Source organism: Saccoglossus kowalevskii, chromosome 2 (assembly GCF_978046115.1).
Source record: "Saccoglossus kowalevskii chromosome 2, keSacKowa6.1, whole genome shotgun sequence".
Lineage (NCBI taxonomy): Eukaryota > Metazoa > Hemichordata > Enteropneusta > Harrimaniidae > Saccoglossus > Saccoglossus kowalevskii.
In genome coordinates, this window is record NC_140642.1 from 13,185,477 (window position 1) to 13,202,593 (window position 17,117).

Below are 17,117 nucleotides of genomic sequence, written 5' to 3' on the forward strand. Positions count from 1 at the left end.
AAATCACATATGAACTCAAGAAAAGTATATACTTAAAATTAAAAGGAAGAAATTCTGAATGTGGGTAACAAACATGAAAGCCAATACTATAAAGTTTAACACAAGAAAATCCAGTTATTTTTTCAAGAGAGAATGTCTTATTTACCTGATTCTGAGAGCCAACATACGATATGTTCTCTGAGTTCAAAAACTTTGTCCATTCCATGCAATAATTGTGTGTATTTTTCTTTTGCTAAATACTCTGCAAACTTAAAAATTGATATACATGTAAATCATAGAACATGTATAAATAACTACATGCCCACATTATTTTTCATCCGCCAAAAAGGCTTTGACAAAATAAAAATTACAAATAGGCAAAGCAATGCAATTATTATTACTGGCAACAGAAAAATGATCATAGACATCAGAAAGTGAAAAACCTCACAAGATGAAACTAGACAGCAGTCAAAGAAATATGAAATGTCTATTTCCCTCATGCATGAGCCATTTATTTCAGCTCAAAACTTGTTTACCAAAATGTGTTAATGCATGTTAACTTGATGTTAGCTTTGCATTAGTGTAACATAATGTTAGCATATTCAGGGTTGTAAAGTTGATTCTTATTCAAAGTTTTTAAATATAATTAAAATAGTGTTTGAATCAAAAATATAATACATTTGAAAAGGTAAAACACAAATACAACTGTGCTCCAGAAAGATAGATATTTTATACTTTGCAGCCACATGTTTTTTCAGTAATCATGTTTGTCAAATAATGTATCTACTATCATCCAATCCTTGATCTGTACTAGACGAGTGGCAATAGAACTGCTTTGATATAATCTATAGATTTAACTTGCGTACAATCAAGTATCCGTAATAAATTGGCCATTCTTATTAATACATTCAAAGACTATTACTACTGTTATTTTTACGAGAAGTATTTTTGACAAGTGGAGATCGTTACTGAATTACCCTATAGAAACTTTATTGACATCGTCGCAATGTTGAATTACGACAATGGACACTATTTAATTTTCGTCCTATATAATGTGATAATAATAAACTATAATTCTCATTTCAAATATGGATTGATTTTGTACAGTCCTTGCGCAGAAAATTCAAAGGGAAGTCATGGACTGATGTTTCAATTCATCTGTAATAAATAATGCATCAAACACAGTAAACCACTGTTGGGTGACAGTGAATGTACCAACAGGGACTGCAAATCTAAATGTTGTCTTGGCGCTGGCATGAGGCCATGGCAAGCAATCAATCAGAGTTGTGAATTTGAATAGTTGTTTTGACAACTTTTTCCTATCCCTGATAAGTAGCATGTAATCTAGTAGTAGTAATCTAGACAACTTATTTTCATTCTGCTATATTTTATGCCCACTGTTTTTATCAACAAATATTTTTGTGAGTATTTCCATACAGTCACAGCCTACTGTTAATACAAAGCTTACATTCAATAATGTAGAGTTAGCAAGGTCATAACATGATTTTAACAAAGCATTAGCACATTAGGTAAGTAAGTATTTAGCTGTACTGTAATATCTATTTATATCTATTAAATTTCAACTGACACACGATGAGGTTTCCTGGCTGTAACACTAATACACATCAAAATATTCAAATGATTCAGGGATATATCCTTACCTTAATGACAAAAACTCCACAAGAGACACTTGCACTGCGTGGTCAATTGTTGATACTTTGTAATTTCCATCTTCTTCTTTGTTAACTGCAAATTTACTAAAAAAAAGTGAAATATTTCAATCAAAAACTGTTAGAAGAGTAAAAGAACAGTGGAGGACAAATTTTTAGCTTTCAGAAGTGACAGTATCCAATCACCATAAACTAAGGTGTTTTCATTGCCATAGTCCTGTTCAAATTATGTTAACCAGTAAGTAGCAGATGAATTTACTAATATGATTGCTGTAAAACAGACACAAAGTAGTAAGTGTATTTGCAGAAGTGAAAAGTTGCTACTTCAGCATTCATTAAAACCATGTACATGTTGATGCCATGCATGTACTAAACAATTTTGAATGGACGGATGAAAACAAAATATTGACCAGCCACGATGTGCATCACCCCCCCCCCTTAAAAGGTAAAAGTTTGACTGAAATAAGTCCACACATGCCAAAAATGTGGTTCCAGCCATGAAAAATAGTTTGATTTTTAGATGCAAATTAACAACCAAAACTAATGACAGTCCATCTTTGACCACATCTTTATATGTACAATCATGTATGTCATGTACTATCCATGTACAAAAAATGAATTGAATTTCTTTAGGCCTGTTCCAGATGTGTGTCCTGAATACCATCCATCAAAATAAAAGTGGCCACCAGTTGGCTGTATTAGCTCAACAATGGCAGCAAACTTTGACAAAATAAAAATTACAACTCGGCAATGCAATGCAATTGTTATTACTGGTAACAGAAAAATGATCATAGACATCCGTGACACTGAAAAACTTCAGCACTGGTAAAATTTGAATGATGTTGGCCAAACTGCATCCAAAAACTGGCTCCCCAACATACTTGTACACATGTGTGCATAAGATGGCCAGGACCTTAAGATTTTCCAAAGCTCATACAGGAATGGAAAAATTTAACTTACACATACATGTACCAAAATTGTACACACAGACCCAAGGCTTGAACATCCAATTTTAAGACCAAAAAATTACCTTATCAAGCCCTACAGACCAGAAACAGATTAGTACCAACAGTTGACTTATGGAAAACAATACATGTACATAATATAGACTAATACTCACTTCCAGTTCTGCTGAATTTGATTCATTTTCTCTTTGCTTTCCCCCAAAGAATTGAGATATAATATTTTGCGCTCCATTTGATTTACTTCCTGTCAAAACAATCATTAAAAAAAAGTGTTTTTATATCAGAAGCTTTATCATTAGAAGTATGTGTGTTTCATTTATTCTATTATTCAAAACAACAGAATATATGAATAAGTATATCTATACAGGCAAGTCACATTCAAGAGTTCAACAGATAAACAAAATCTGTGTCAGATGCGTATAAGATATTAAAACAGAAAATGTGCCCCAATTAAAACAAGTCATAGTTGTATTTTGGTGAATTGACATTTGAGGACTAAAAATTATCTTTTGTCTGTCATTTATTGTGGCATTCAAAAAGACTCAAGAGCACAAAATTTCCATTCGGTCAACAGTCAAAAGTAATCAACATGTATACGCATTCACTGTGACACAAAATCGGGACAGGAACATTGAATGTTGGAATTGTTCACATGATGAAAAAAAAATGACATAGTTATGAGGAACAAGTCATTGAAAATTACACAGTCCCCATTAAATTTTTGAAAGTTCTCTTTATGCTCGTCATATTAAAGTGAAGGTGTTGGTTGTTGCGAGCGTGTCCTTGAAACTTGAGTCCCAAGTGGCAAATACAACAGATAGTTTATTTACATCAAATTCGAACATGTGTTGCGTGACAACCCCTCTGGTTTAAGATATAGCAGAGAAAAACAAAGATCACAAGTGAAAGTAAAACAAATTGAAGTGCACTCTGTTATTGCACTTGCTAAAATTGTTTAAAGTATGTTTAAGAAAATGCATGTCTGAAGATAGGAATGAGGCACTACAATTACAAATTTTGAAATACAACTCTGGACGGACAAACAAACGTACGAACGCACAGACAGTTGGATGCACTGACGAACGGAGGACATATCCTAACATGTATGATCTATGTAAACAAATTTGAATAAAAACTGAGAAAGCATGTCCAAAATATGACATTTTCAAAAAACAAGATGACTGCCAGTTGGCCATTTTGAATTGAAACTCATTGACTCGCTCAAACTGAGTCTACCATACACATAAGTCCTGATGTTGGCATCTTGGAATAATTAGTTCTATTTTGCTATAAATAAGTGGGCATATATTAATGATGTTACTACATACTAAGAACAACATTGTCTTTATTATGACAGGAAATTATACTCATGATATTGCATGTACCATGGGGGATGTGTGGATAAATTCCTACACTATAGAAGCATGTATGCATGTGCATATATCCAATACGATGCATGATGAAAGCTCAAGACCTCACTGAATATAAGCCTCTAAGATTGTGCACTGTTGTCCCAGTTCAAGAAAAAGCTGAATATAAAAACAGTCTGAGTGCATATAAGCAGTATAAACTACCAGTTGTAGTTGTCCTGTGCAGATGAATAGAAATGTTGTAATATCTGTAAGGTAATTTTAGTTTCCAGTGCACAGCAACAGAAATATTTTTCCTAGTTACAGCTACCTGAATTCCTGTATACTGTAACCTGTGCAGTGAGTACTGCCAATATTTAATAATTGCATGTTGCAAAAAACTGTCTATCAAAAAATATATAATGCAAATAGTTATTTTTGCAGTAATAGTTGCCAACAGAACTAAAGTGCATAACAAGAAATGAATGAAACAATTTTTGCACAAAATACCATTTTTCAAACATAAGTGTTCACAAAATCAGAAGGATGTACCAAAAGATAGACAGGTAGAGGTGCTTTGCACGACATAGCCTCCTATCCGTGTTCTACAAATTCAGTAGACAAGTAGGCAAAGATACTGAGAAAACTGCAAAGTGACAGCAAGATTTAATGAGAAAATTGAAATCAGTGCTTTGTTATCTGTATTACTGAATGAAAGATTATTATATAAATTTGTATATACATGAGAATGACTAAGAAAAATTCTTAAATATTTACCACAAGAGTTCAGTGTCCATCTTGTATAATACCACAAATATTTTGTCCACCTTCATACATAGTTCCCATTATCAAGTCATGCTTGGAAAAATCAATCTAAGTGTAAATGAAAGTAGACAAGTCATTGTCAAATACACGTCCCCGTTCCGTTCATATTTGAGTGACATATACATTCAAAGCAGATCATGACCGAAATGCACCTGCATATGTACAACACATTGTACTAAATCTGAACAAAATCCATCCATGCATGACTGAGATCCGATTCCGGAATTGTGAAAATACGTGATTTTGATGCATTTTCGGCCTTAAAATAGCCATCATTCAGCTATTGTTAAGCGGATCATGAAACAAATGCACATACATATTTGTGACATGATGTACCATGTGTGTGTGAAGTTTGAACTTGATCAATCCAGACATGTCTTGGATACGGATCCAGAACTGAATTTATTAAAACAAAATGGCCACCAGTCGGCCATTTCGAACTTGATCCGAAAAAAAAAATAACGTGCATCAAGGTCCTATTATGTTTAATGTATGTACCAAATTTGAACAAAATCCGTCCATGCATAACTGAGATCCGGGTTCGGAATGGTGAAAATGTGCGATTTCAATGCATTTTCGACCTTAAAGAGGCCGCCATTTGGCTATCGTTAATGAAATCATGAAACAAATGCACATACATATTTGTGACATGATGTACCTTGTGTGTGTGAAGTTTGAACTTGATCAATCCAGACATGTCTCGGATACGGATCCAGAACTGAATTCTTTAAAACAAAATGGCCGCCAGTCGGCCATTTCGAACTTGATCCGAAAAAAAAATAACGTGCATCAAGGTCCTATTATGTTTAATGTATGTACCAAATTTGACTGAAATCTGTCCATGCATAACTGAGATCCGGGTCCGGAATGGTGAAAATGTGCGATTTTGATGCATTTTCAGCCTTATTCGGCTATCGTTAATCGGATCATGAAAAAAATGCATGAGCATATGTCCCATATAATGTGTGATGTATGAGTGAAGTTTGAACTTAATCGGTCCATGCACGTTCGCACACACGGACGCACGCACGGACGCACACAGGGCAAAACATAAGTCCCCGTTTTCGGACTACGTCCGAACGGGGACTAAAAGCAAAAATGAGTGAAGAGTATGCAACTTTGATAATAAAAATAAAAATAAGATCTTTTATACATATGCAGAATAGGCACATGTGAAATTTCTATTTACTCGACATGTATACTGCTAAGAATGAAAACATACATGAACTAGTTTAGACAAAGTTTTATAAAATAAAGGTCACAAAAACTTTTAAAGCTTGATAATCTTACCTTCTTTGGATAAGTGGTTTCACCCCTCAGACAAATGGATGACATTAAATTATGGTCAAAAAATTTGATTCTCTGAGAAAAAAAATATCAAGAATATAGTTATCAAATTGACTTGAACATCATAGTTTTAATGATGCTCAGTTTAAATCACAAAGTTTAACTTAATTTAGAGCTATTAGTGATATAGAATAACAAATATTTCACAACTTGTAGTCTTCAGCTGGAAAAGTGGTAACAAAATTTACCACATACATGTGGAGCCTGGACATGTATAGGATATAAAACTAAACATGAAATTATGAATAAGAACTCAAATGAAAACAAATGGTGTTCAAAATAAAGTTTGAACTCCTCTGCCATCTAATAATTCTTTTAAGAGTGAGGTTATCTTCAGTTGTCCAGAAGAGAAATTGTTGAGCTATGCATAGCAATAATGTACATTAATGTACAAGAGAAGCTTTAACAAACAAACCAATGCCATTAATCCTGAAATTTAGTTTTTCAGATTTTAAATTTGCCAAGACACCTATAGGTTGAACACATCTTTCTGAAAAAAAACCTATATAGTATAATGTCCCCTATTGTATTAACAATTTAAACAAGATTTAATTTAGCTTTTATAATATTATCATTTCTATTTTTTAATTATATTATCTAGCACATGATAACTGTACAGCATGCTATAGTGTACACAAATTATTTCTTATCTAATTACAATGATGTACATGTGACACAGACTCAGTGAAGTAATTAATATAACTTTAAATTAATATAACTTTAAGTTACCTCTCTTTTTTGAGTGGCAGGATAGACAGCAGAATTGACAATATCATCAGAAAGTTCATTCCCATTCTTGAGATTCCTAAAACTGGATTCTAGTATCAAATACGGTTCTATCTTACATACAGCTGAATCTGCTGTTTTCTCAGTAGGTGCTGAAAAAATACCAGGTATAATGAAAGTAATAAAGATTCGGAAATGTACTGATCTGTGACAGTGTGTGCAAACACAGACGCTGTTCATGAAGAATAACGTAATGTAATAGTTTCATGGTTGGATTTTATTTCCCCTTTATAAAAAACAAGCCATGCATGGCACAGTCCCAGTTAGTTATCAAACTTAAGATGTATAGTTTTGTTTATAGTAATATAGTTGGAACATAAACATGTCAGAGATATGGATCCAGAAGCTGATGCTTAATTATGATTTTTTTAACACTGAAATGATTGACATTCAGCCACCTTGTTTCTAATCGTCAATCCATCCATAAATTCTTGATTTTCCAGTATTATAACTCTCACATACCTTCAGGAGTCTTGATATCAATCAGCACTGATTCTTCATCATCTGAAACCTCTGAAATAAACACACATATTGATGAAGCATACAATAGTAATGAGAAATTAATTTTTTTTTTGATGTAAGAACATCCATTTTTGTTTAGGCATAAATGTGATTTACGATTTTTAGAATAACATTTAAAAATTTAAAAACTGCAGTTGAAAACCATTTTGCCAACCACAGGAACTGTGGCTTTGGCATAAATACAATTTCGAAATGACTTCATCCAATCAGGAATTACTTTCACGAATATAGGGCGGTAAAAAAGAACATACCATCACCACATTCATTGAAAATATTCTGGCATATATGTACGTTAAAGTAAATCCATACTTACCATTCAAGTCAATCTCTATGTCATCAAGTGATTTGTTCTTGTACTTTTCCACAGATCCTCTTTCACAAGCAAGTAGAATTCTGCTGACTTTAGCGATCTGCAGGGTGTCTTGTGGGATCCTATAAAACTTCCTATGAACTCTGATGTAATGACCCAAAAAAACAGCCAAAATTTCCTGTCCATTGTCTTTCAAGTTGAAAAGTTGAGACATAGTTGCAATTTGTTTTCTCAAGATTGGTTGAGTTGAAACATTCAGGGCAAGTCAAACCACATTTCTGTGCATATTTGTTCAAGCACATGGTAGCACGTATTGGATTCTCAAGCATAGTGAAGAACCAGATGTAGCTCATGTGTTGAGTTTTAAATCCAGAAGTGCTGAAAGAAAATTGCTGTGGCAAAAGCTAACAAAGGAAATCATGCAAATAATGTTGAAGTACTCAAGGCAGGAAAGGGTTTTCTAATTCCCTTTAAAAAACCATCATATCAGATAGGTGCAACTAAATATGTTCCCTGTCCAGCCTGTTTGGGATATTTCATCCGAACTGAATTATGGAAACATCACAAATCATGTACAGCCATATTCTGAGTCAGTATTGTTTGTAAAAACATTCGTTAATGGAGCAGCGTTCAAGTGACGATCAGTAACAATCTCAGCTAACGGGCTACTAATTTTATCGGATGATGTGTGGTCTGACGATATGTCACACTGTGGTACTTGACACTGGATTGACGGAGTGGTGATTCCATCTGGTGTTGTGTGGTTGGTATTACATCACATCCTGGTACTTGAGACTTGGCTAACTGACAACTGATTCCATCTGGTGAAATGCAGTCTGGTAATATGTCAGAACCAGGTACCTGAGACTTGGCTAACTGACAACTGATTCCATCCGGTGACAACTGATTCCATCTGGTGATGTGTGGTCTGATAATATGTCACACCCTGGTACATGAGACTTGGCTAACTGACAACTGATTCCATCTGGTGATGTGTGGTCTGGTAATATGTCACACCCTGGTACTTGAGACTTGGCTAACAGACAACTGATTCCATCCGGTGATGTGTGGTCTGGTAATATGTCACACCCTGGTACTTGAGACTTGGCTAACTGACAACTGATTTCATCCGTTAATGTGCGGTCTGGTAATATGTCACACCCTGGTTCATGAGACTTGGCTAACTGACAACTGATTCCATCCGGTGATGTGCGGTCTGGTATTGTGTCAGACCCAAGTACCTGAGACTTGGCTACCTGACAACTGATTCCATCCGGTGATGTGTGGTCTGGTAATATGTCAAACCATGGTACTTGAGACTTGGCTAACTGACAACTGATTCCGTCCTGTGATGTGCAGTCTGGTAATACGTCACACTCTGGAACTTGAGACTTGGCTAACTGACAACTAATTCCATCTAGTGACGTGTGGTCTGGTAATATGTCGCACCCTGGTACTTGAGACTTGGCTAACTGACAACTGATTTCATCAGATGATGTGCATTCTGGTAATACGTGACACCCTGGTACATCCTGGTATGACATAGCAGATCCTTGTGTTTGTTGCAAGTTTAATATCTACAAAAGCAATACAAATAGAAGAAGACAAAGATTTTAGAGCAATAAATATTTATATTTAATCTCACTCAACAGCATACAAGAAAATCAAGTCATTGGAAATAGCACAGCTATTTCACGTTACTTTTTCAACATAATGTTTTAAATACCATTATATGTGAAAAATGCATATACCATGTAGTAAACAAAATCTGTTCATGTATGAGCGAGATTCAGTTCCATATATATGGAAATGTACAACATTAAGTTTGATGCTTATGTGATGTTTGAAGCATGTTCAAGCATGTCAGTGATCTGGTAAAGAATTCATAAAAAATGGCTACCAGTCAACAATTTTGTACCAAAGCAAGTCATTTCATGATATGACAAGAGTCATTCTTATTTTAACAGTAAACATAACTGAAATTAGTCAGCCACTTTGAATCAGAGCATGAAAGAAATGACATAGGAATAGTAGTTTGATTGCCATCAATCAATATATGTCAGAGGCATACTTTATAACAGCATTCCACCATTCTGAATCAGATCCATCCTGGTCAATTAATGTCAGATACAGCTCTGAAACCACATTCATTACAACAAAATGCCAACCCCGCCCCCCACCCCACATTCATAACTAACAACAAAATGACCACCAGTCAGCCATTTTGAATCCAGTCTGAGAAACAAAATTACTTGCAAACGTTCAATGTACATGTATGTATTAAGTTCACACAAGATCTATCCATACATGACCAAGGTCTGGAATCGGAATGGCATTGTTCTCCCCAAAAAAGGTGACAGGCATAATGCAAAAATTTTTCTTGTTTTGAATACTTAACCAGCTGCGAAAATTTACTAATGGACACGTGGGATAAAATTAGGTCAGCTCTTCTATAACATATTTCAAAAGCTCTACAAGCCCTACTACCGGTACATTGTTTACAAGTCATTGAAAATGACACAGTCCCCATTAAATTTTTGAAAGTTCTTTTTGTGCTCATCATATTAAAGCAGAGGGGTTGTCGCGAGCGTGTCCTTGAAACTTGAGTTCCAAGTGGCGTATACAACAGATTGTCTATTTACCGTACTCGACCACGTTAGCGCCCATGCCCGGGCAAGCGCCCACCCCCCACTTTTGCGCAATTTTTATATTTGGGGTCACATTCGGCAAAGCGCCCACCCCCCTTCAAAATGCAACTAATTTAAAACTTGGTCTTGCGTAACGAATCTTGGTAAGCGTTTTTATATGATACAGCGTGGACATCGACCGCTGTGAACATGTTGTGAATGCGTAGAACACTGTAACCGTGCGTAAACTACGCTTCGACAATGACCTGTTATTAATTAATACAAGTAAAATGCAATACATATTTCATGCCATATTCAGTCTAATTCTCAAAAATGGCTAGTTACTAGTTTTTTGGAAAAACCATGTCGTTTATTCGCTGAAATCAATTCCAACAGATCGTACTTCAACATCGATTATTCACTTCCGCATTGCGTTACCGGAAAGTCTTTGGGAATTTCCGAAGAATTGCGTCAGTACAACACAGCATTCTGATTAGTTAATAACCAACTTTGACCCATTAGGTCAAACAACGCTGCTGTAGGTCAAATCTGCAATTGCATCATGGCAGAAAGTGATTTTCATCGAGAGTTTGCGTACGATCCAACAACTTCGTCAGTGGAAATAATATGACAATTTTGACTTCGACTGTGTTCCAAAAGACTCAAATGTTTTTAATTCCGTAAATTATGGTGGTACGTAATTAATATTGTAATAAAATGTGCATATTTTTTGTGATCATTTCTGTTTCTTCATTGTGAAAATCAATGACGACGCAAATTAATTTAGTAATTTGATTTTCCCTCAAAGACGTAATCTGTCACTTGATGAATCAAAATTTTCATTTGCACTCTTTTTCGAGGGGGGTGCTCGGGTAAGCACCCACCCCTACAAAATCGTGATTTTCTGAGTTGAGGCCTCTGGGCGCTAACCCGGTCGAGTACGGTACATCAAAACACGTGTTCTGTGTAGTAGTAATATGGCCAAAAATAAAAACAGCCATTATTCGGCCATCTTTGATCTGATTATGAAACACACTGATAGGTATGATGTATGTGCCAAATATGAATGAAAATAGTACATAAATTGTGGAAATATTAATAGTAGTAAGGCCAAAAAGTCAGATGGCTGTCAATCAGATTTTGAAACAAATTGTCATGGACATGCATCCTAACATGTATAAAGTACATGTATGTGCCAAATTTGAATGAAAACTGACAGAGCACGTCCAAGATACCGCATAAAAAAAAGAAAAGAAGATACCGACCATCTTTGATCCAATTACGAAAAAAATCGGCATGGACATGTAACCTAACATGTATAATCTATGTACCAAGTTTGAATGGCAACTGACAAAGCATGTCCAAAATACAACATTTTCAAAAAACAAGATGGCTGCCAGTTGGCCATTTTGAATCGAATCGCTAAACCACTGCATGTGCGTATCTCCCACATAAGGCACAAGGCACATGCAAAGAATGAACGGAATCGGTCTACAGGATTCTGAAATATGACTCAGAACAGACTGACGCACGGACGGACGAACGGACAGACTCAGGAACTCACAGACGGTCGGGGACATGTATCCTAACATGTATGATCTATGTACTAAATTTGAATGAAAACTGACAAAGCATGTCAAAAATACAACATTTTCAAAAAACAAGATGGCTGCCAGTCGGCCATTTTGAATCGAATCACTAAACCACTGCATGTGCATATGTGCCACATAAAGTACTAGGCACATGCAAAGAATGAACGGAATCGGTCCAAGGGATTCTGAGATACGACTCTGGACGAACGCACGGACTTCGTTCGAACGGGGACTAAAATACACTCCAAATTACAGCATGTTGTAAATTAAAAAAAAAACTGAAATGTTTGTCCCATTACCATCTCTGGGGAGAATTTTGCCATTCATGACCTAATACTCCCTTTCTGAATACAACTTCTCAACTTTGTGATCTTAGAAAGACGATTTAACAACTCCTGTGTCTTATCAGTAACATTCACTTCAGTCTTGTATATTGACATAGTTTCTAGCTTGCAATCATGATATCCCAATTCCAAACTGGGCTGTTGTTGTAACCCAATAATCATTTGTCTTGAAAAAACCAGTTTAGCTTTGCTGATGACATTAGATACTAGCAGGATCTTTTGAATATTTGGGGCAATACGCAGTTTTCTGAATGAGAGCCGATTTCTATCTGAAGCAATTTTTTCAACTGATATACTGATTATCCTTTGTGCATCAGTTGTATCCATGTTTCTTTTTGAATACTGTAAAGGGATTAAAGGTACATGCTCAGTGAATGGTGGCCCAAAAAACTTGTTTGCTAAAAATATGTTAAAGATTGGGGGGGTCTCTCTCATGGGTAAACGGGCATTAACAAATGACTTCTCTGGCCAATGAAAACTCATATTTGGATCAAATGTAGCTAATTAATTAATTAATGTTTCAAATCGTATGGCACATTGTTCATTCATAAATGCAACTTGAACTGTGACCTCTTGTTATATGATTTGAATACTCAGATCTTTGTTATGATTTTAGCAAATTAAATGTAATATTTTATATCATGGAAATTGAAGTCAGCTTATTGAAACACGACTCGAATGACAGAATCATGTTCAGTTGTATTATCCACAGCCATTTGCCAGTGTACCACACCCACATGCTCAACCATTTTTAGCACTGAAGTAGGGAAATTCATGAATTTTACGGGTTTGCTATTGGATTTTTTTTTTCAACACTTCAAGGTGATAAATGCATAGTTGAAATGAACCAATACATTGATTTTAATGACTGTTTCACCTTGAGACAACTTAAATTTTTTTTTGGTTTAGCAATGAAAAATCAGAAAATATATATAATAAATAGTACCTCAATAATTATGGTTCTCAGTCGTCACATTGTTGTACATTATTCCCAGGAATTTTAGTCCAGGTTTGTCCTGTTTTAGCTGATCTTGCTGAATGATAGATATCGGTTTTGACTGTCCAAAACTCAGTATGGGCAAACTAATAGCGAACAACATTCCAAACAATAGGCATTTTCAAACCATTAAAAATATTTTTCTGGATATATCTACTGACATACTGCCATACCATACACATGCAAAATTAACAAATACATGTAGCGAGTGCAAGGTCAGGATGTATTTTAGAAAATTAGAAATATTTCACTCAGTCCATATTCTTTTTCATAGGGAAAACAGGAATAATTATACAAATCTTGAACACAAGTCAACGATCAGAAGAAAAAAATATCACACCAATGGACTTTGCAAACCAGACAATCCTACTGTACTTGTGTTTGTGGTAGTACATGTGCAAGTGTATGTGCAATTTCGAATGGAATCAGTTAAAGGAATGATGTGAACAAATATTACCCATTTCAGACTTTCACCAACTTCTCAACTGGAAATTGTATATAAATATATTTATAAGGCATATGCTGTTATAACATTATTATGAAAATAAGCATTATCTTACCTTATGCTCCCATGGTAATTTGACTGGTCCATAATCATATAATATTTCCTCATTGACGTCAATGTCTTTTACAGCAAATAGTGCCAGGTATGGCTGTCCTTTGAATTCAAGTGTTTTCATTCTTGCATTTGGAGATTTTCTTTCATGGTTTACTAGCCGCCCATATTTAGGTCCATTGCCAGGTTCATTAGTAGAATCGATACTGCAACATTGGCAAAATATAGCTTTTGAAAAATATATAGCAAGGTAGATTTTTTTTATGGACTAAGAGTTAAAAGATTATTTTTACTGTCACAATCATTCATTTGATATAGACTTAAGAATGACCAGCAATCCCAAGTTATTGATAATAGTAAATTGCATACAGTCATATATGGTCATCCACTACATTAAAAGAAATAAATGAAGAAATATTCTTTGTGGCTAACATGGCAAAGTTGTTAAAGCTTTACTATTACATAAAATAAGAATTTGATATTTGTTACAAATATTGGTAGATGGGGTTACTGGCCTTATTTGTTCATGTAATTTATTGGTGATAGTAGGTATGAATTAAAAAAACACCACATGTGTTGTGTTTGAGTTTGAATAATTTCTGTGGCTGTGGTACAGGGTCACATAGTAGTCACAACACAGACATGTACACAGTACTATGGGATAGGCTAATATTAAATGCAGTTTAAATGAGTTTCATATGAAAAGATTGTAAAGATGTGGACACTAACCAATATGTCTTATCCTTGAATTTAAAAAAAGTAACGGAATACACTGCCATCAGAAGACTTCACGAATCTCTCCCTCCGACCCACTAATAAGTTCACCATCGTATTGCAATAAGAAATTTCTTTTATTGAATTGCTTTCCAGCAAAAACACCTCTACCTGGAATAAAATAAACCATAAATGATAAACTAGTCATTACACTTGTGACTTGGATATATTTCGAAATACAAGTTAACATGAAGCAGTGATGAAGCCGTTCAGTTATTTAGGACATTGAGCAGCGTGGTAAACGGCAAACAGTCAGATTAAATATATTCTCATCTGAGGGACATCAAAGAATCGTACAACGAACAGCTGAAATACTTGCTGATTATCGCTAAAAACTATAAACAAACGTCTTTTTCAATATACTGAGATCTGAATGCACAAATCTAACGCAGACTGAAGTAAATTTCGATTCCACTGCCATGGTTCGAACGGCACAGGGTCTTCGAAAAACGTGCTGTCAGTCTTTGGTTTAGAATATAATGTGTTGTCAACTGACAGGAAATTGATTGCATATTATTAATCAAGCCGAACTGAGCACAAAAAATTTGTTAATTCTTTACATTATTACCTTCCTGAATAACTCCATTCACAGCATATCAAAAAATCACAGCCGATCAGAACAAAACTGCCATTTTTTATTGAGACCCCCTAAGCTATTAAGACCAAAGACTCCCTAAGTTTTATTATAGAATTTTGTATTTGGAAACTGGTGTAATATCAGTGTTCTTACGGCTAATCTCATTTTTGTGTCTAAACAATAAATCACAGTTATTTTTTTTTTAGCATGCACTTTCATTGCCGCCAGATATTAATGCGTACTGCCGAAATACAAAAACAAAACAACGAGAACGCGTACAAAATAAAAAAAATAATTAGATAAAAAAAATATTGTCACTCAGTTTGAAATTATTTTACAGTAAGTGCATTCTACTATAAAAGTGTTCTGTTTAGATTACTAGTATTCGGTATGGTAACACCTACGCGCTTGGTCCCAGCATTTAGCACATTGTCGCTGAAGACAGACAACAAATAGAAACAGTAAAGTGAACAGTGGAACGTCATACCTTTCCATAGCACAATCGTCTCATAAAATCCTGGCTGGTCAGTTTGTTTGGCTATATAATATTCTGCAACTTTTATTTGATCTTCTTTAGAAGAGAGCAGTCGATGTGACCGTCGTGTGCTTCGAGTGCCCGCCATGCTTAACTTGTTGGCCTTTTCTCCATGCCCATATTATGCGCACGTCCACGCGAGTAGTAACATTTCTTCGCTTTCACATACGTTTTCCATTTTACATTGAAAGACAAGTACTGGAACCATGTGTTCCCCAATATTCTCGCTTTCGCGGTCTGAGCACCATTTTACCCGCAAAAAAATAATTCCTCGAAAAACATTAAAGTCCTCGCTTGCGCAATTCTTTGCGTTTAACGTGAGTGCTACGTCTTACAGCCGAATTCATGAAAGTTGGACGCACGACATACTTTTGTAACATGTTTACTAAAAAACGCGTTCAGACAGCGAAGTATGGTAATACAATACCATGATGCCAATGTACTCATTAGAAATACTTCATTCACAAAAAAAGATTTTAGTTTTGACAGGTAAATGAACAAACGTCCAGTCCTTGTGGAAGGCGAAATAAGATATCGCATTTTTAATAACTGACTAAATGGAGTAGCTCCAAATTACTTATGGCCAGAAAATGTCCCTAGGAGGGTCTGACCCAGTTTTCAAGAACGTTTCTTTCCTGTGTATTATCGAAACTAATTTAAAATACATGATTCATACTCATTTTGCTATATGATCTGAGGACTGTTTTGGAACCTGTCTCCGAGGACGTTTTATTTTTTGTGTATTATAAAAACCGTATACAAATATATTGCAAGTGTATGTTTCTTACTTATTTTGCTATATGATCTGAGGACTGTTTCTAGAACCTGTCTCCGAGGACGTTTCTTTTCTATGTATTATCAAAACCCTATACAAATTAATTGCAAGTGTATGGTTCATACTTATTTTGCTATATGATCTGAGGACTGTTTCTAGAACCTGTCTCCGAGGACGTTTCTTTTCTGCGTATTATAAAAACCGTATACAAATTAATTGCAAGTGTATGATTCATACTTGTTTTGCTATATGATCTGAGGACTGTTTCTAGAACCTGTCTCCGAGGACGTTTCTTTTCTATATGTTATAAAAACCGTCTACAAATTAATTGCAAGTGTATGATTCATACTTATTTTGCTATATGATCTGAGGACTGTTTCTAGAACCTGTCTCCGAGGACGTTTCTTTTCTGTGTATTATAAAAACCGTATACAAATTAATTGCAAGTGTATGATTCATACTTATTTTGCTATATGATCCGAGGACTGTTTCTAGAACCTGTCTCCGAGGACGTTTCTTTTCTATGTATTATAAAAACCGTATACAAATTAATTGCAAGTGTATGATTCATACTTATTTTGCTATAT

General features: G+C 35.0%; 2 protein-coding genes across 3 annotated transcripts; both read right to left on the reverse strand.

Annotated features, from left to right (window-relative positions):
- Positions 1 to 221: 221 nt before the first annotated feature.
- LOC146748133 (uncharacterized) lies at positions 222 to 8,707 on the reverse strand. Of its 2 annotated transcripts, none has more exons than XM_085491633.1 (8): positions 7,757 to 8,707; positions 7,384 to 7,425; positions 6,865 to 7,013; positions 6,079 to 6,150; positions 4,741 to 4,836; positions 2,770 to 2,858; positions 1,641 to 1,736; positions 222 to 248 (listed from the first exon to the last, which is right to left on the reverse strand). In XM_085491633.1, exons 1-5 carry the CDS (start codon positions 7,965 to 7,967, stop codon positions 4,750 to 4,752), a joined length of 561 nt encoding a protein of 186 aa, XP_085347759.1. In that variant the 5' UTR covers positions 7,968 to 8,707; the 3' UTR covers positions 222 to 248; positions 1,641 to 1,736; positions 2,770 to 2,858; positions 4,741 to 4,749. The 2 variants fall into 2 exon arrangements, with proteins under 2 accessions (XP_085347759.1, XP_085347756.1); XM_085491630.1 differs by having other exon boundaries at positions 7,384 to 7,434.
- LOC146748134 (uncharacterized) lies at positions 8,240 to 15,293 on the reverse strand. The gene is made up of 5 exons (XM_085504788.1): positions 15,212 to 15,293; positions 14,599 to 14,754; positions 13,874 to 14,075; positions 9,087 to 9,330; positions 8,240 to 8,298 (listed from the first exon to the last, which is right to left on the reverse strand). The coding sequence occupies exons 2-5, from the start codon at positions 14,646 to 14,648 to the stop codon at positions 8,240 to 8,242; spliced, it is 555 nt and encodes a 184-aa protein (XP_085360914.1). The 5' UTR covers positions 14,649 to 14,754; positions 15,212 to 15,293.
- Between the last annotated feature and the right edge of the window lie 1,824 nt (positions 15,294 to 17,117).

What these genes read in the sequence shown, in the direction of transcription:
- LOC146748133 (XM_085491630.1), bottom strand. Translation starts at nt 7,967, where the DNA reads ATGTCTCAACTTTTCAACTTGAAAGACAATGGACAGGAAATTTTGGCT. An exon ending in CATAGAGATTGACTTGAATG is followed by an intron (nt 7,435 to 7,756) that starts GTAAGTATGGAT and finishes TGTTTATTTCAG; the next exon opens with AGGTTTCAGATGATGAAGAA. An exon ending in TGATATCAAGACTCCTGAAG is followed by an intron (nt 7,014 to 7,383) that starts GTATGTGAGAGT and finishes GTATTTTTTCAG; the next exon opens with CACCTACTGAGAAAACAGCA.
- LOC146748134 (XM_085504788.1), bottom strand. Translation starts at nt 14,648, where the DNA reads ATGGCAGTGTATTCCGTTACTTTTTTTAAATTCAAGGATAAGACATAT. An exon ending in AATTACCATGGGAGCATAAG is followed by an intron (nt 9,331 to 13,873) that starts GTAAGATAATGC and finishes TTGCTTTTGTAG; the next exon opens with ATATTAAACTTGCAACAAAC. An exon ending in ATCACAGGACGGAATCAGTT is followed by an intron (nt 8,299 to 9,086) that starts GTCAGTTAGCCA and finishes TCCATAATTCAG; the next exon opens with TTCGGATGAAATATCCCAAA.